The 20,090-nt window shown below is 46.2% G+C and overlaps 2 protein-coding genes across 2 annotated transcripts in view; both read right to left on the bottom strand.

Moving 5' to 3' along the window:
- Positions 1-12,448, bottom strand: part of hltf (helicase-like transcription factor) — a 94,076-nt gene extending 81,628 nt beyond the window's left edge. Inside the window, exons 1-2 of the mRNA XM_085989839.1 lie at positions 12,256-12,448; positions 10,295-10,526 (exon numbers count right to left, since the gene is read on the bottom strand). Of these exons, the coding sequence (XP_085845965.1) occupies positions 10,295-10,525 (231 nt within the window). The 5' untranslated portion in view covers position 10,526; positions 12,256-12,448. The remainder of the gene's footprint in view (positions 1-10,294; positions 10,527-12,255) is intronic.
- Positions 12,449-15,002: 2,554 nt separating this feature from the next.
- The window catches only part of LOC147115533 (transmembrane protein 145-like), a 58,254-nt gene continuing 53,166 nt past the window's right edge, over positions 15,003-20,090 (bottom strand). The window contains exons 14-15 of the mRNA XM_085989840.1: positions 19,101-19,310; positions 15,003-16,736 (exon numbers count right to left, since the gene is read on the bottom strand). Of these exons, the coding sequence (XP_085845966.1) occupies positions 16,650-16,736; positions 19,101-19,310 (297 nt within the window). The 3' untranslated portion in view covers positions 15,003-16,649. The remainder of the gene's footprint in view (positions 16,737-19,100; positions 19,311-20,090) is intronic.

Raw genomic sequence — 20,090 nt, 5'->3', positions numbered from 1 at the left:
AAAAAATTTAATTAAATGGCATTTTAATTAATTTTAAATATGTAATTAAAAAAAAATTATTTCATGCGTTGATGTATTTTTTAAGTGATCCCCATTCATACTTATGACAGTTCCGTGCGTATAGAACCGTCAAAAGTATGAGTGGGGATTCCCTTCTTTTATTGGTTTGGCCAGCCCACGTGATCCCAGGAGCGCCGACAAACTGCTTGCGCCCCTGGGATACGTGGGCCTCTGCCCGCGCAGACCCGGAGAGGCCCAGGATCGCAAGCCTCCGTACCTCCCGGGCCACCAGGTACTTTCGTAGATATTTTGCAGGTAGGAGACGCAAATTCAAATTCCACCACGGCAGCTGGGGAATTTAAATTCAGTTAGTTAAATAAATCTGGAATAATTACTAGTATCAGTAATGGTGACCATGAAATTATCGGATTGTCGTAAAAACCCAATCTGGTTCCCTAATGTCCTTCAGGGAAGGAAATCTGCCGTCCTTACCTGGTCTGGCCTATGTGTGACTCCAGACCCAACGCATTACCGGCACCCGGCTGACGACCATAGAGCACATATACCAGAAACGCTGTTTACGGAGGTCACGGACCATCATCAAAGACCCTACCCACCCCAGCCACAGTCTGTTCGCCCCCCTGCCATCTGGAAGACGCTACAGATGCATTCGCACCCGAACGACCAGATTTAGGAACAGCTTCTTTCCCAGGGCCGTCATCCTACTGAACTCCACAAATAAACTCTAAAGCCTGCACATCTGCCAATGCACTTTATTATGTTTATGTTAATGTATTACAAGCCAAATGAATGTTGAATGTTTAAATGTCTTAATCAAAATGTACACTCTCGGGAGCCGCAAGCCTACATTTCGTTGTACTGCACTTGTGCACTAACAATGACAATAAAGTTGATTATTATTATGTGGTTGACTCTTAACTGCCCTCTGAAATGGCCTAGCAAGTCACTCAGTTGTAACTAACCGCTACGAAACAAAATAATAAGAATGAAACTGGACGAACCACCCAGCATCGACCTCGGCACCGGCTACGTACACGACAACTGCACACCCAGCCCAGTCGACCCTGCAAAGTCCTCCTCACCAACATCTGGGGACTTGTGCCAAAATTGGGAGAGCTGTCCCACAGACTAGTCAAGCAACAGCCTGACATAGTCATACTCACAGAATCATACCTTTCAGCCAATGTCCCAAACTCCTCCATCACCATCCCTGGGTATGTCCTGTCCCACCGGCAGGACAGACCCACCAGGGGTGGTAGCACAGTAGTATACAGTCAGGAAGGAGCGGCGCTGGGAGTTGACTCCAGACCCCATGAAGTCTCATGGCTTCAGGTTAAGCATGGGCAAGGAAACCGCCTGCTGATTACCACCTACCGCCCTCCCTCAGCTGATGAATCAGTACACCTCCATGTTGAACACCACTTGGAAGAAGCACTGAGGGTAGCAAGGGCACAGAATGTACTCTGGGTGGAGGACTTCAATGTCCATCACCAAGAGTGGCTCGGTAGCACCACTACTGATTGAGCTGGCCAAGTCCTGAAGGACACAGCTGCCAGTCTGGGCCTGCGACAGGTGGTGAGTGAACCAACATGAGGGGAAAAACCTACTTGACCTTGTCCTCACCAATCTACCTGTCGCAGATGTATCTGTCCATGACAGCAGTGGTAGCAGTGACCACCGCACAGTCTTTGTGGAGATGAAGTCCCAACTTCACACTGAGGACACCCTCCATCGTGTTGTGTGGCACTACCACCGTGCTAAATGGGATGGATTCAGAACAGAGCTAGCAGCTCAAAACTGGCATCCATGAAGCGCTGTGGGCCACCAGCAGCAGCAGAATTGTATTCTACCACAATCTGTAATCTCATGGCCTGGCATATCCCTTACTCTACCATTACCACCAAGCCAGGGGACCAACCCTGGTTCAACAAGGAGTGCAGAAGAGCATGCCAGGAGCAGCACCAGGTGTACCTAAAAATGCGGTGCCAACCTGGGGAAGCTGCAACACAGGACTACATGCATGCTAAAAAGTGGAAGCAGCATGCTATAGACAGGGTTAAGCAATCCCACAATCAACGGATCAGATCAAAGCTCTGCAGTCCTACCACATCCAGTCATGAATGGTGGTGGACCATTAAACAACTAACAGGGGGGAGGAGGAGGCTCCAAGAATATCCCCATCCTCAATGATGGTGGAGCCCAGCACGTGAGTGCAAAAGACAAGGCTGAAGCGTTTGCAACCAACTTCAGCCAGAAGTGCCGAGTGGATGATCCATATCGGCCTACTCCCGAGGTCCCCACAATCACAGAAGCCAGTCTTCAGCCAATTCAATTCATTCCACGTGATATCAAGAAACGACTGAGCGCACTGGATACAGTAAAGGCTGTGGGCCCCGACAACATCTCAGCTATCGTGCTGAAGAATTGTGCTCCACAACTAGCCGTGCCTCTAGCCAAGCAGTTCCAGTACAGCTACAACACTGGCATCTATACGACAATGTGGAAAACTGCCCAGGTATGTCCTGTCCACAAAAAGCTGGACAAATCCAACCCGGCCAATTACCGCCCCATCAGTCTACTCTCAATCATCAGCAAAGTGATGGAAGGTGTCATCGACAGTGCTATCAAGCGGCACTTACTCACCAATAACTTGCTCACTGAAGCCCAGTTTGGGTTCCGCCAAGACCACTCGGCTCCTGACCTCATTACAGCCTTGGTCCAAACATGGACAAAGGAGCTGAATTCCAATGGTGAGGGGAGAGTGACTGCCCTTGACATCAAGGCAGCATTTGACGGAGTCTGGCATCAAGGAGTCAATGGGAATCGGGGATAAAACGCTCCACTGGCTGGAGTCATACCTAGCACAAAGGAAGATAGTTGTGATGGTTGAAGGTCAATCATCACAGCCCCAGGACATCGTTGCAGGAGTTCCTCAGGGCAGTGTCCTAGATCCAACCATCTTCAGCTGCTTCATCAATGACCTTCCCTCCAACATTGTGGTAAATCACTGTTATACCTGTCTGTATGTGTATGTGTATTCCACCAGGTACAGGTCTGGACATGCCTCGGCTGACTCCTCCCACTATTCCAGGTATATAAGTGACTACCTCCCAGTCCCTTAGTATTCTGGACGGGTCGACCACTCGAGACTAGACCTTCATTCTTTAGTTAATAAAAGCCTGGTTGTTACTCGCTTAACCTCAGTCTTTTGAGTAATTGATGGCGCATCAATTTTATTAACTAAATTTTTTTATAATGGAGAAGATCCTCACACCAGCATGCCTGGACCTGGACAGTCGGGAAGCGGACGCTTCCACCAAGTTTGCTCACTGGCTCATGTGCTTCGAGACATTCCTGACTGCCTCCACTGCGGTCGTAACGGATGCGAACAAACTTGTCTGTCCTGATCTCCAAGGTGAACCACCGAGTGTACTCAGTCATCCGGGACGCGACCTCGTACACAGCCGCCCTCCAGCTCAAGACCCAGTACACGCGCCCTGTGAACGAAGTTTACGCCAGGCACCTCCTGGGGAGTCGCAAGCAACAACCTGGGGAATCAACTGAGGAATACCTCCAAGCACTGTCCGTGCTTGGCCGGGCCTGTGGGTGTAAGGCGGTAACGTCCACTAAGTACACGGAGGAACTGACCCGGGATGCCTTCGTAGCGGGCCACAGGTCCAACTACACCCGACAGCGACTGCTGGAGCAGAGTGACCTCACCCTCGACAAAGCCTCCGAAATCGCACTAACGCTGGACGCAGCCTACCGGGGCATGGATGCCTACTCCTCTGCACCGTGGACGCCGCGGGGAACGACAACCTGGGACACGGTAGGACAGCCCCATAGCACCGTGCCACCCCAGCCACAGCCCAACAACGGCCCAACCACCGCAGCAGTGTCCCAAGGCCAGAAATGCTACTTCTGTGGCCATGCCAAACACCCCAGAGCGCGCTGCCCGGCGAAGAATGCGACCTGCTCGGGCTGCGGGAAAAAGGGACACTACGCTAGCGTCTGCAAGGCCAAAGCCACCCCGAACGCCAGCAGCGCCGCGTGTGGGCCGTGCGAGCCGCCATCTTGGGCCCCCAACAGCGCCGCGTGTGGGCCGTGCGGGCCGCCATCTTGGGCCTCCCCAGCCATGTGCGAACCACCGCAGCAGCAGCCATCTTGGACGACTCCAGCCACATGGGAATCATGGACGCCGCCATCTTGGACACCAGCCGGGACGCAGCAGGCCGCCAACCCCCCCCCCCCCCCATCTGATACCCGCAGCGACACACCGACCCCTACGCTGGCCTCTTACGCTGGACCAAACGAGACCGCACCAACTAGCTCGGTCCAAAATGGACGTTAAGGTAAACGGCCATGCAATAAACTGCCTTTTTGACTCCGGGAGCACAGAGAGCTTCATCCACCCCGACACGGTGCGGCGTTGCTCTCTCCCAGTCCTGCCTGCGCACCAGCGGATTTCTATGGCCGCCGAGTCCCAGTCAGCGGACATTGGCGGCTACTGCGTGGTGACACTAGTAGTAGACGGGACTGTGTTCAATAATTTTAAACTCCTGGTCCTGCCCCAACTTTGCGCTGCCGTTCTACTGGGGTTGGATTTCCAGTGCCACCTCAAAAGCGTTACGATGGCGTACAGTGGTCCCCTCCCACCACTCAGTCCGCAGCCAGCAGCCTCCAAATTGCCCGCCGCGCACCAGATGCAACCTCTCCACACTCAGAGTCACCCCCCCCCCACTGTTTGCTAACCTCACCCCCGACTGTAAGCCCATCGCCACAAAGAGCAGGCGATACAGTGCCGGGGACAGGGTTTTCATCAAAACCGAAGTGGAGCGGCTCCTGAAGGAGGGGATTATTGAGGGCAGCTCCAGCCCCTGGCAAGCCCAGGTTGTGGTCGTTAAGACCGGCGAGAAACAACGCCTGGTCATCGACTACAGCCAAACAATAAACCGCTACACCCTGCTGGACGCCTACCCACTCCCCCGCATAGCTGACATGGTCAACCAGATCGCGCAGTACCGCGTCTTTTCGACCATTGACCTGAAATCAGCATACCACCAGCTCCCCATCCGCCCCGAAGACCGCCAGTATACTGCTTTTGAGGCAAACGGCCGCCTCTATCACTTCCTTAGGGTTCCCTTTGGCGTTACCAACGGGGTCTCCGTCTTCCAAAGGGAGATGGACCGGATGGTCGATCAAAACGCGCTGCAGGCCACTTTCCCTTACCTAGACAATGTGACCATCTGCGGCCATGACTTGCAGGACCATGACGCAAACCTCGAGAAATTCCTCCGCACCGCCCAACTCCTGAACCTGACATATAACAAGGAGAAGTGCATATTCCGCACAGACCGCCTCGCCATCCTTGGCTGTGTTGTGGAACACGGGGTCATCGGTCCCGACCCGGACCGGATGCGTCCCCTTATGGAACTCCCACTGCCCCACTGCCTAAAAGCTCTGAAGAGGTGCCTAGGGTTTTTTTCCTACTACGCCCAGTGGGTCCCCTACTATGCAGATAAAGCCCGTCCGCTGATCAAATCCACCTCTTTTCCCCTGATGGCAGAGGCCCGCTCGGCCTTCCACCGTATCAAGGAGGACATTGCCAAAGCCACCATGCACGCAGTGGACGAATCCATCCCCTTCCAGGTGGAAAGCGATGCGTCTGACTTCGCTCTGGCCGCCACCCTTAATCAGGTGGGGAGACCTGTGGCATTCTTCTCACGAACCCTCCAGGGCCCGGAGACCAGACACTCCGCGGTCGAGAAGGAGGCCCAGGCTATTGTGGAGGCTGTGCGTCATTGGAGGCACTACCTGGCCGGAAAACGATTTACCCTGCTCACTGACCAGCGTTCAGTTGCTTTTATGTTCAACAACAAGCAGAGGGGCAAAATCAAAAATGACAAGATCTTGAGGTGGAGAATCGAACTTTCCACCTACAATTACGAGATCTTGTACCGGCCTGGGAAGCTAAATGAACCCCCAGATGCCCTATCGCGTGGCACCTGCGCCAGCGCGCAGATCGATAGGCTGAGGGCCCTCCACAATGACCTCTGCCAGCCAGGGGTCACCAGGTTCTTCCACTTAATCAAGGCCCGCAACCTGCCTTACTCCATTGAGGAGGTCAGGACCATGACCAAGAACTTTTATAGACCAGACAGAGCCCACCTGATAAAAGCCACTCGCCCTTTCGAACGCCTGAGCGTCGATTTTAAAGGGCCTCTCCCCTCCTCCAACCGCAATGTGTACTTCCTCAACATCATTGACGAGTACTCCCGTTTCCCGTTCGCTATCCCCTGCCCGGACATGACCAGTGCCACGGTCATTAAATGTCTGAACAGCCTCTTCACCCTGTTCGGTTTCCCCAGCTATATCCATAGCGACCGGGGCTCATCGTTTATGAGCGACGAACTCCGCCAGTACCTGCTCGCTAGGGGTATAGCCACAAGCAGGACCACCAGTTACAACCCCCGGGGGAACGGACAGGTGGAAAGAGAGAATGCAACAGTTTGGAAGGCCGCCCTACTAGCCCTAAAGTCCAGGGGCCTTCCGACCTCCCGCTGGCAGGAGGTGCTCCTCGATGCGCTCCACTCGATTCGGTCACTGCTCTGCACTGCCACCAATGCCACCCCTCACGAGAAAATGTTTGTCTTCGCAAGGAAGTCCACATCGGGGACAGCGTTACCGCCATGGCTGACGTCCCCAGGGCCGGTACTACTGAGAAGACACGTGAGGACCAATAAAACGGACCCCCTGGTCGAGAGGGTTGACCTCCTCCACGCCAACCCCCAGTACGCTTACATTGCGTACCCGGACGGGCGGGAGGACACAGTCTCCATACGAGACCTCGCACCCTCGGGGACCACTGTAACCCACTACCCATTACCACCCCCCCCCCCCCCCACGACACCCTCGGGGACCGCTGTAACCCACTACCCATTACCACCTCCCCCCCCAACGACCCGATATCCAACCCCAGCAGCCGGCTCGCCTTGGACTGTCACCCACGAGGACTACACTCCAGTGCCCCAGCCTACACGGGACGCGATGCCGGAAGCTCCACCACCCCTGCCGTCGCCACGTCGATCACAGCGGCAGACAAGACCTCCGGAGAGACTCCAATACACGAACTTAAATACACTTCACCCCGCCGGACTCATTTTTAAACAAGGGGTGAATGTGGTAAACCACTGTTATGCCTGTCTGTGTGTGTATGTGTATTCCACCAGGTACAGGTCTGGACATGCCTCGGCTGACTCCTCCCACAATTCCAGGTTTATAAGTGACTACCTCCCAGTCCCTTAGTATTCTGGACGGGTCGACCACTCGAGACTAGACCTTCATTCTTTAGTTAATAAAAGCCTGGTTGTTACTCGCTTAACCTCAGTCTTTTGAGTAATTGATGGTGCATCAAACATAAGGTCAGAAATGGGGATGTTTGCTGATGACTGCACAGTGTTCAGCGCCATTCACAACTCCTCAGATAATGAAGCAGTCCATACCCGCATGCAACAAGACCTGGACGACGTTCAGGCTTGGGCTAAGTGGCAAGTAACATTCGCGCCACAGAAGTGCCAGGCAATGACAATCTCCAACAAGCGAGAGTCTAACCACCTCCCCTTGACATTCAATGGCATTACCGTCGCCAAATCCCCCACCAACAACATCCTGGGGTCACCATTTAGCAGAAACTTAACTGGACCAGCCACATAAATACTGTGGCAACAAGAGCAGGTCAGAGGCTAGGTATTCTGTGGCGAGTGTCCCACCTCCTGACTCCCGAAAGCCTTTCCACCATCTACAAGGCACAAGTAAGGAATGTGATGGAATACTCTCCACTTGCCTGGATGAGTGCAGCTCCAACAACACTCAAGAAGCTCGACACCATCCAGGACAAAGCAGCCCGCTTGATTGGCACCCCATCCACCTCCTTAAACATTCACTCCCTCCACCACCGGTGTACCATGGCTGCAGTGTGTACCATCTACAAGATGCACTGCAGCAACTCGCCAAGGCTTCTTCGGCAGCACCTCCCAAACCCGCAACCTCTGCCACCTAGAAGGACAAGGACAGCAGGTGCATGGGAACACCACCACCTCCAAGTTCCCCTCCATGTTACACACCATCCTGACTTAGAAGTATATTGCTGATCCTTCATCGTCCCTGGCTCAAAATTCTGGAACTCCCTCCCCAACAGCACTGTGGGGAGTACCATCACCACACGGACTGCAGCGGTTCAAGGCGGCAGCTCACCAACACCTTCTCAAGGTCAACTAGGGATGGGCAATAAAGGCTGGCCTTGCCAGCGACGCCCAGATCCCATAAACGAATAAAAAAAACTTTTCCCTTAATAGTTTAAATAGAACTCATCAGGCTAGATTTTTCCAATCAAGCTATTTGAAAGAGTAGCCATAACCCATTTACACTGGTTGCAGCCAGCATTAAAATAATGCCGATTATAAAATCTAGGCCACTTCATATGATTTCAACCAATTATGGCTTATCAGATGTCTTGGTTCTGTGTACTTAAGACAGCATACCCCTGATCAAAATTTTAATTTTATCCACTCAATTAACATAGGTACAAAAAGTAATCCAAAAAAAAATGCAATGTTGGTCTTTATGTCAAGGTGGTTGGAAATCAAAGAGAGAGGAAGTGGTGCATCAGTTGTTCAGAGTCTTGATCAGACCCGATCTGGAGTACTGCGTTCAGTTTTGGGTACGGCACCTCAGGAAGCATATATTGGCCTGGGAGGGGATACAGCGCAGATTTACAGGAATGATACCGGGATGAATGAATTAAATTAGGAGGACCGGTTGTATAAACTAGCCATGAGTTTAGAAGCATGAGGGTGAGCTAACTGAGGTGTTTAAAATGATAAAAAGGATTCGATAAGAGTTGATACAGAGAAGCGATTTCTTCTGGTGGAGGAGTTCAAGAACAAGGGGTACAATAAAAGTTAGAGCTCAGCTGTTCAGGGGTGAAATGAGGAAGCACTTTTTTCCCCACACAAAGGGTAGCAGAAATCTGGAATTCTCTTCCCAAAGGATCGTGGGTGCTGGTGGAAATTTTCATGATTGATATCATCAGATTTTTATTAGGCAAAGGGTATCCAGGGATACGGATCAAGGGCAAATAAATGTAGCTGAGGTACAGATCAGGGAATGAAGTATGGCCTGGACAAACCTAAAAAAGGGAGCCCCTCACCCCTAAGACAGTGGCCCAGAACTTCGGGTCCCCACGGGTGAGTATGCGCTGGGTACTCACCCGTAGGCCCAACGAAAGTGCCGGTTTTACGTATGCGCGGGAAACCGGAACTTCCGTTCCCTTAAAGGAAGGAGTTCACAGGTCGAACGTGTGCGCCGGAGAGGCAGCGCGTACGCCTGGAACTTCCGGTTTTTTTTTTGCAGGTTTCTCCGGGAGGGTAAGTCTCCAGGAGCTACGCTTTTAAACAGCAGTCGCAAGGCCTGCTTTTAACAAGGTAAGTGGTGAATTAAGTAAAATTATAACATTTTTTTTTCCCCCCCACAGGTTTATTATTTTTAAATACTTTAAAGAAAGGTAAGTTTATTTTTAGCCCCGTTAGAAAGTGTAATTAATTTTTTCAAACATTTAAATTATTGCTTAAAAGTTATTTTATGTAATTTATAGTTATTTTAAAAATGTGATTTAAAAAAATGTATTTGAAGTTTTAGTGATGTTTTGGGGCTGAACTGTATTCATAAATTTGACAGGTCTTCCTGTCAAATTTATGAATGAAGCATTCCCTGCTACCATTAGCTCTCCATGGCCCACGTGATCCCAGGGGGCGCTTCGAACTAACTGCGCCCCTGGGATACGCAAGCCCTGCGCGTCGGCAGTTGGAGCAGGCCCAGGATCGGAATCCCACGCGGGCCCACAGCTCAACGGCCGGCGCGCTAGGTAAGTGCAGGTCAGAGGCTTGCACCCGCGGGAAGCCTCTGACCCGAATTTCTGGGCCATAGCCTTTGAGCACCTCAAAGATGCAACAAGATCTGTGAAGTTGTTCAAAAACAATAAACTACAGATTTTACACCGCACCATTGTGCCCATTTAGTTCTTCTGATACACAATACCTTCAATTTGTCTGGCGTGCTCTTCGTAATAAGCAACTTCTGTACCTTAACCCCTGCATTTAAATCAATACTTCAACTGGTTATTGCACTCTTCATACGTACCAAACTGTTCATACATGCCAAACTGAAGATATGTTAAATACGGTCATTACTATTACACGAGATAGATAGATCTTACCACTCCAGTATAATACCGCATCCCAACTACATTCCCACGTAGGTTTCCAAACAAGAGAGCAGAATCCAGATCCTCATCTGCCGCTGCAGCGTCATCCGTTAACGTGCGGTTTATCATCTGGGCCAGCGACTCTTCCGGATCCGGAGTGAAAAGGAAACTGCCATCAGAAAACTGGGACGCAGATCGTCCCCCCAGATACTGGGAACTGTACCAATTCCGCCAGAATAACATGCTACAGAAACAAAACAAGACCAATTGGTAAATCTTATTTGTGCGAATAACGAGTCATTTAAACTAACAGAACATCTACCTGTGAGATGGGCCCTTTTACCACATATACCACGAAGCACAGCAAATTCTTGTTGCTATGCTCATCATAAATTCTGACAGCTTAAAACATTCCCTTAAGACTTGAAAACAAGTCCCAACACAGGTTTGCTTTTTAAGTGACCTGTAATCTGGGGATGATGCTCCATATTTAAGTAATAACATCTCTCAGCATGTACTTCATTGTTATTAGCAAACCAGGACATGTATCCAACAATGGGAGACGGTTCCATCCCTTCTCTTACCACTTTAACTGGAAGTACAGCACACTGATCACATTTTCCTTTTCCCATGTCCCAGAGAAAAACTTAACTTTGCTGCATCGCTGGATAGGTGAAATTACATAAAGAGTGGGCCAAAATTAACACTTCCTAAATAAATTGTGTAAGGGTTAAAACACAATTATTATGCAATTTTGTTGCACAGACTGCAGAGCCCATACTCTAGATAAGGCAAATGTTTTGGTACAGCAGGGCATCCTGTGATTTCTAACCTTACAACATGCAGCGCAATTTGCTGCTCAAGTACCTCTATTTTGCACTAAAAATTCTTTGGAGTCATTGAAAACGTCCACTAAGCAGATTAGCATAAACACATTCCTAGCAGATACAGCTTTACTTGGATAATAATAACCAAGGGTGAATGTTTTACCATCAGTGCTTGGGCATAAAACTTCACCCACTACTTCTAAAAAAAAAACCTCTATGATAAATATTGATAATGCCAGTATTTTTGTTTAAATAAAGCTGCACACACAACACAAACATTCCAAAGGGTCTTTATCAGCAAGTATAATGAATGTCTCATGTTGCTGAATATCCAATCACATATAACGTGCACCACAAACTGATCCAAAACTGTACATTTAGTGTGCACAATGTACTCCGAGTACCAAGTTCCCAAATACATGATCAATCTATGTCAGTACCAGGTATTGGTTTCTTGTACTAGGTGTCACTATTACACACAATACCCAACCCTCAACACTTAATAAAACTTAGAAACCTATATAAAGAAAAACAGATTAAATTAAATTAAAGTTGTTAGACAGTATACTTTGAGCATATTTGAATCATCTTTTTAGGAAAGAGAGCCATAAGAACCTCGCTGAATAATATATTTGAAGCTTTGACCCAAGGAACTGTGGATTTGATGTTTGTTACACTCTAGCGTATCGCCGGTCCATTCCTTTGCTCGTGATTAAAAAGCAACTACACTTCGTGGCTGGGAGGAATGATGAAAGGTTTCTGTGCCTTTTCGACCCTTCTTTTTTGAAATGATATTAGCAGAAAATGCTGTCACTCTACTTCTCTCCCACCCAAAACAAAACCTCTCGTCCATTGCCCCTTACTGACAAACCAGGCCCCAAAGCAATGAGAGTCATTCTAACCTCCACCATCTCCATTTCCTCTCCGAAACATTTGACACTGTCCCTGGATTACAAACCTCTTAAGGAAAGAGATGGCATGATGTGAAGGCAAGCTACTTTGCTCTGATAGCATAGTATTTAGCCAGGGCTCTGTGTTTGTACAGGGCTCTGCAGGCCAGTCCTTGTTCAAACACTTAAAAAACGCAGCTCTTAAAACCGCAAAGCACACATAAAAGCTGTTTTTAAAAAAAATCCTTTATTCTACCTCTGCAAATAATGGAAAATCTTCAGCGAAAAATCAAATCTTGACCCCTGTCAGTGGTTTGCAAAAAAAAAGGCCTTAAAATAAAATAACATAACGCCAGCACTCCACAGCGCCGCCTCCTTTTACTTTCGCATTCGCCGGCGAGGCTCTCGCTGATTGACAGGAGCTGCCGGCCATACAGAGCGGCAGCTCGCCACTTCCCAGCTTATCGGAGCGCGGAGGAGGCGGGACCCTCACCACGCACGGCGTCAGACACAAGAAATAGATACACTGTGGTAGCCAATCGGCTATCAATTACCATTCCCGCCGTTGCCATTCTTAAAGATAGGATGTTGCTATCTGCACGCCTCGCAAATATTGTGAAATATGAGGAACATGTTTTTTTTTGAACCTGTTCATTTTAGTCTATCTTTTTCTCTCCTGGGAGGTGCTGATTCATGCTGCAGGACGGATATGGGGCTGTGCCTGGGCTTTTCCCCAATGCCATTCTTCAGATCACAGACTCAGAAATTTACGGCAGAGAAGGAGGCCATTCGACCCATCGTGTCTGTACGAGGCGAGAGAACAAATGCTACCAGGCAATTGGGCCTGACGTAACAGTGAGCACCAATCATCAAGGTACCAGTTCGTTTGAGCTGCTCCACCCAACAGAATGATGACTGAATTTCAGTTGTTCTGGCCAATATTTATTGCTCAATCAAGTCACTAAAACAGATTACCTGGTCATTATCACATTGCTGTTTGTGGGAGCTTGCTGTGCGCAAATTGACTGCCGCATTTCCTACATTACAACAGTGACACCACTTCAAAAAGTATTTCATTGGCTGTAAAGCGCTTTGGGGCGCCCGGTGGTCGTGAAAGATGCTACTATAAATGCAAGTCTTTTTTCTTTCTTCAGTAGATACAAATCATTAATGGCATTAACAATGTCCCTGTACCTCCCTCAAAACAGAAAAACAAAGGATACACATTTTTGCTTGCTGGCTGAAGTTTTTGGATACACCAATGTTTGTTGAAAATTAACTGTAATTTTGAGCTGTATTTATTATTTGTCATGATTTACGTACTTTGAAAGTTGATGAAGAATATTGAATGTGTTGTATCAATAGGCCCATGACCAAAAACACTCCAGCAAGCAGGTTAACAAAGTAGTCAAAACTGCAGACAGTGGAAGGTCTTTCATTCCATTGAATGTTCTCTTCTAGCTTCAATTATGTATGTTAGTTAAAATCCTTCATATTGCTATGTTCAGTAAACAACATATCTTCCCACATAGGCTTCTAGAGAGTAGGCAAATCAAATACTCAGAGATCTGGATAGATTGGGAACATGTGCTAATGAGTGGCAAATGGCATTTAATGTGGATAAATACAGGTTAATGATCAGGAAGGAAACTAACTGGCAGCTCTAGGCTACAGGGATACTCGATTTTAAAATTCTCAACCTTGTTTTCAAATCCCTCCATAGCCTCACCCCTCCCTATCTCTAACCTCCAGCCCTACAATCCTCCGAGATCTCTGCGCTCCTCCAATTCTGGCCACTTGCGCATTCCCGATTTTGAATGCTGCAGCAATAGTGGCCGTGCCTACAGCTGCCTCGGCCCTAAACTTGAATTCCCTCCCTGAAACTAAAAACCTGATCTGGTCATTTATTTCATTTGTTTGTGGGACCTACAAACACTGCTACGTTTCCTACATTACAACAATGACTACACTTTAAAAGTACTTCATTGGCTGTCAAATGTTTTGGTACGCCCTAAGATTGTGAAAGGCTCTACATAAATGCAAGTTCTTTCGTTCTTGAATACATCTCAGCTTTGAGAAGAGTTTGAAGAGCCTGGGATTGTTTACTCTGGAGAAAAGGAGGCTAGTGGGAGACATTATTCCAGTATTCCGGATTCTTCAGCGAATAGATAACTGAACCCGGAGAATGTCCGAGATTGCCACAAACTCTAGGACTCGGGCTCAAGCTTAGAAAACGGAATGTGCACAGAGATTTTAGATTTAACTACTTTATGCAGAGGGTAGTGAAAGTGTGGAATGGATTGTCCAAGGAGGAAGATAATGTGGAAAAGTTTAGAGAATTAGATATGAGGGAGAGTGTGATTTAGAGGTATTAGTTATTGCGAACAGCCAGATGGACTGCAGTCTTTTCTGTTCCTGTTCTTTCTTACGTTCCTATACTGTTAAAAATCACTACTCACCCACCCTTCGATGTGAATGTTGCATCTGCTGGTTCCCCCCTCCCCTTTTTCTTTTCAATTGTTTTTCTGTTTGTCTATTTTTTAGTCTTCAGTTCCGATAAATGATATGTCATAACCTGTCTTTTCTCTTCAGAGGTGCTGATTGGCCTGTTGTGTATTCCCAGCATTTTCTGCTTTTATTTCAAATGTCTAGCATTTGCAGTGTTCCTTTTAATGTAACTACGTTTCTTAGTTTTGACACAAAAAACAGTACAGTACAGGAGTGAGAACCAAAAGAGCGTCAAGCCACACCAACATAAAAGCACAGCTTTGCTTCTTTCAATCGGTATAGGCCAAGATAGAGTTCTTGGTCATTCTTAGTTTTCTATTCATTCTTCATCTATCATTAGCTTGTGTGCAAATTGTAAAAAGAAAATCCGTATTCAGGAATTTAGACTTTTTTCGTGTCAAACATCGTCCAGATCCAATAAAGACCTGCATTTGTATTTATTTTCTAAAATCTAGTCAGATTTTTCAGTTGTCGACACAAAAACATACATTTCACCACGATAACTGCAATATTTATTTCCTGTATATAAGAACATCTTTGAAGTATGAGACTTTAAATAGATAACCTACAGCATACATAATAAGGTGTGTTGATTATAGCCGCACAGTTAGAATGTATGCTAACAGTAATGTTGTAATACTGGTCTTTACATGTTCACTTTTAGCATCAACCAGAGTTGCATCCATTTAAAACTGGCTTTCCTGGAGATGACGAACTTGGGAGTTCTTCATTAAATCTGTAGGTTTGTCTCGATAAAAATGAAAATAAAACTGAATCAATTTAAAGCCTTTACCAGACAGTGCATATTCACACTTTGCACAGTGAGCTTTTTCCCTCTTTGGCTCTAGTTCAAGTCATTGTTTTAACTCAATTGTTACTAATCTTCATGTCAGTGGAAACAGTTTCTCCCTACTTACTCTATCAAAACCCTTCATAATTTTGAACACCTCTATTAAATCTCCTCTTAACCATCTCTGCTCCAAGGAGAACAATACCAGCTTCTCTAAATACTCCACGCACGTAATAATACCACACACAAATCACAGGGAAGCTATATGCCATGTATATGAGCAAGGTTTCTCACCAGCAGAGTGGATTTTTAAAATGACCCCTTAAATGCACGAAAATTATATACCATGTATATTGCTGCTGCACACACAAAGTTATTGAAAAATTAATACCACTTCCAATATCTACAGCTTGTTCTGAGCTAAAATACTGGTTCTTTTCCATGGTTGGACTATAGGTTACCTAGCTTACAATGCGTACATACAGGAGCTGACACATGCAGAAGGAGTCATGGTGCCACGTGTGAGTAAATTGGTGGCTTTTCTCCAGGGTGTACTACACCTATAAAATGACTTCTGAATTAAAGGTCATTTTCATATTAAAAATATTTTGTATGAATGAAAGCAGCTAGGGCTTATGGCCATAAATAGAATAAATTTGTATGTTTATAAGAATCTGTTAGCATAATCCACAATGTTATGCTACAGTAATTGAAAGGAAGCACAAGTGAAAGCATTTTGTCAACATTCTTCACTCAGAGGGTGGTGAATCTTTGGAATTCTCTACCTCCAGAGGGCTGTGGAGGCTCAGTCGTTGAGTATATTCAAGACAGAGATCGATAGATTTTTGAATATTAAGGGAATCAAGGGCAGGAAAGTGGAGATGAGGTAGAAGATCAGCCATGATCTTATTGAATGGCGGAGCAGGCTCGAAGGGCCAAATGGCCTACTCTTGTTCCTATTTCTTATGTTCTTATAAATCTACATCTATATAAAAAGTCTTGCAATTCTTCAAAGTGCCAAAAGCATTATAAGAAAGCCAATTATTTCCTGCTGGTTTTTCTGACCTTGATAACTTGACCTCCAACTAAGGACAAGAACTAGGAATACACAAGCAACTGCCAATCTACAAAGACTTTCCTCAGCAGTTAACCACCAGGTCAGATAAACAAACAGCTCCATTTTAGCAACTAAACATCACAACCACCGAGCTCCAGATCCCAGATTGAGCAACGCTGAGGGAGATCAGGTAGTAGTTAAAAATATTTGAAGAACTTTGTGGGTAGAAACATTTCTACAGCATAGTCATTGTAGTTTTAAATTGAAGGAGGTTTTAGTTGCAGCATTTACCGTGTTATACCTCTTGCTTCTTAATGAATCCAAATCTGGAATCAATCTGGCTTTTAGTTCTTTCTAAGAGATCTCTAGTCAAATCTATATCCTATAAAGTGAAACAAATAATTATACAACTGCATGTCAGACACTATATTGAAGTAATTAACTGCTGTTTAAGAAAGTACTGGCAAAAAACTAAAAGCAACAAACGTTTTCGTTGTTAAAAAAAAAAATCTCCATTTTAAGGGAATTTGTCAGAATAAGATTACAATGGTCTTATCTTTATCAATGCTACAATATTAACATTGCTCCTCTGAACTTTACTGTCTTGCTCCAAATCTTCCTCCTTGAGCATCATCGTGCTGAAATCAAGACTTGCCATGCTATTTACTACTCAAACTCATCCTTTCCAAGGATATAAAATCTGTGGAATTCCTTACATTCCTCAGTCTTTCCTTCCTTCTACAATCTGTAGATTTTTTAAGTCCAAACTTGGCAGCACCTAATCACTACTTTTTCTTCTACTCTTTTCAACCTTGGTGGCGTCCTGGACTTTGGATCTTGGCCCTTCATTTAGGTTAATCAAATTTAAAAAGGTGCATTTGTGTATAAGTATCTTCCTACCCATATTGAAAATACAAATCAAATAGAATTTTGTCTATTGCATCTATGTACATATATACTTTACTCTTTTTCCTGTTTTCTTTTTTCTTTCTTTCAGACTAGGTTCAACAAAATCTGTAGGTGTTAACTGCCCACGTCTGGAACATGGGGAAGTTTAGATTCAGATTCCATCATTCTCGCTTTGAAAACTTTCCTTCAGCAGCAGAAAGTTTAAAACTCTTAGCTGGGCCACAGAGTGACTGTGCTATTGAAAGGAAGTTTAGGAATCCTAACACTCAGTTTATTCAACGCTGCACATGGATGTTTCTGTAGAAGCATTGACAGAACTTTGTGCCCTTAAAATAGGCAAAGCATGAACTAGTTGCTTTTTTTGATGCGCGTTACAAGTGAAGTCACACTTTGTGTCACCAGTTGCTGAAGGTAAGCATGCAGGTGCAGCAGGCGGTTAAGAAGGCAAATGGTATGTTGGCCTTTGTAATGAGAGGGTTTGAGTACAGGAACAAGGATGTCTTGCTGCAGTTGTACAGGGCCTTGGTGAGACCACACCTTGAGTATTGTGTGCAGTTTTGGTCGCCTTATCTGAGGAAGGATGTTCTTGCCATGGAAGGAGTGCAGCGAAGATTCACCAGGCTGATACCTGGGATGGCAGGAATGACGTATGAGGAGAGATTGGGTCGATTGGGCTTGTACTCGCTGGAGTTTAGAAGAATGAGAGGGGATCTCATTGAAACTTATAAAATTCTAACAGGACTAGACAGACTAGATGCAGGAAGGATGTTCCCGATGGTCGGGGAGTCCAGAACCAGGGGTCACAGTCTAAGGATAAGGGGTAAGCCATTTAGGACAGAGATGAGGAGGAATTTCTTCACCCAGAGAGTGGTGAACCTGTGGAATTCTCTACCACAGAAGGCAGTAGAAGCCAATTCATTAAATATATTCAAGAAGGGGTTGGATATATTTCTTAAGGCTAAAGGGATCAAGGGATATGGGGAGAAAGCAGGGACAGGGTACTGAATTTGGATAATCAGCCATGACCGCATTGAATGGCCTACTCCTGCTCCTATCTTCTATGTTTCTAGAACAGGCTAACTGCAGAGCAATGTGCTCTTCCACAATACCCAGCAACACACTTTTGTAATGGATAAGAAGGTATGTTTCAAAATTGGACAAACCTACCAATTAATTTCACTCAAAAGATTTATGAAGATGAAGGAGAACTTTTGCAGCCAATATTGGGGGCTAGGAATCAATTTAGAACCATCATCGTGGGGCTACTAACGTCTGTCATACTTAAGGATTTCCTGTTCCTCCCCTCCAGTTATCATTTCACTGATGGACTTTAGAAGAGCAGAATGGAGGAGCTGCCCTGATATAGTTCAATTGACAACTTTCAGGATAGGCCTTTGGTGTAATTATTGGTATAGTGACATTGAATTTTACCAAGGTGTTCTCCCTTTCTGCCTCAGATACTGACCTGATTGGCCCCATCAACTGATATGTGATGAAAGAGTGTAAGGCTTTGGTAGCAAAGACGTAATTTAAAGTCAGGAGAATATGTATGGTTACCTAGTTCAGTAATATGCAACTTCTATGCTTGTCAGTAACTTAAAATGCATGAAAGAAAAACATCCCACTTTCTTCAATCAATTAATCCTTGTACAATTGCTACATGAGATTAGGAATTTGTGGTGAATTATAATCAATTTTGTGTTTTGGAGAACTGGCTCAATACTACCCTACCACATTGCATCTATGAATCACAGCCAAAAAAAAGACGTTGTTCTCCCAGACAGAGCAGGATTTTAACACAGATTATAACACCAGATTCTCTCACAAGCTATCTTACCTCTTGCGGGCTGCACATATTGGAGCCACTAGCAGTGGGAGCCACGGAATCATCGTTGATGAAGCTTGTGACACTGATGTTTCTGTACATGTGGTGGCCTAATTTTTCATAGTTTTCCTCAGATTCTGATGCATATCTCATAAGTGCAATCCTTGAGGTGTCAATGTGATAGGGGAATCTTATGTTTGTATGGAATGGCCTGGTTAGAAACTGAAAACAAGAGTTTATGTTAAACTTAAGATAGAACAAGTTCAAATATTAATTAATCCCACATTTGAGTTGACAATTGTCTGAGTAATTTCATTTTTGTGGATAACGCATATAAAATGCCGCTTCCCTTTGATCTGCATTTATTTAGCATAACAGTTGTGTGCATTTCAGGCTGTTGCATATTATATTCCAATAGCAGTACTCCGAATACAGCCACGTGTGGCACCCTTTCCCTTCGTCAGTGGTGCTCGACTGACTTGGGGCTCCGTATAGCTCTGGCCTCTGTTTACAGCCTGCTCAGCTGTGGGATGTTACCAGGGTTGGAGTTCAGCATTGTTCTTTCCTCTTGCTGCCTCACAGAGAAAGCAATGGAATGGAAACCACAGCACAAGTAGGTTAAGAGTTTATGGGGGAAAAGTTCGATTGGTTAGCGCCTCCAACGGGGCGCAAAGCAACTAGCGCCCGAGCGCGGCGATGTTTGTGTCACTCGCGAAATTGACCAGACATTTTGTGGCGCCGTTATACACTACCGCCATGATCTCTTGCACCCGCAGTCGAGCATGCAACGCCCCGGTCTGGATATTGCGTCGCGTTGCACCCCCTGCCTTAGCGCCTGCCGCTAGGCACGACAGGTAGAGGGGAACGTTTTCAAGTCGGGAAGGGGCTGGGGGAGCGCTATTTAAAGGCGGGCGCTTCCTGCCTTTTCTTGTCGGCAACATTTTTGGTTTTAACACTGTCCTAAGGAGTTTTGGCCCTCAGCACCACTTTTGAAGTTCCTAA

This window comes from Somniosus microcephalus, chromosome 6, assembly GCF_052327205.1.
Source record: "Somniosus microcephalus isolate GS21.2 chromosome 6, FLI_Smic_1.0, whole genome shotgun sequence".
Lineage (NCBI taxonomy): Eukaryota > Metazoa > Chordata > Chondrichthyes > Squaliformes > Somniosidae > Somniosus > Somniosus microcephalus.
The sequence above is the reverse complement of the archived record's forward strand: the minus strand, read 5'-3'. Positions and strand labels throughout refer to the sequence as shown.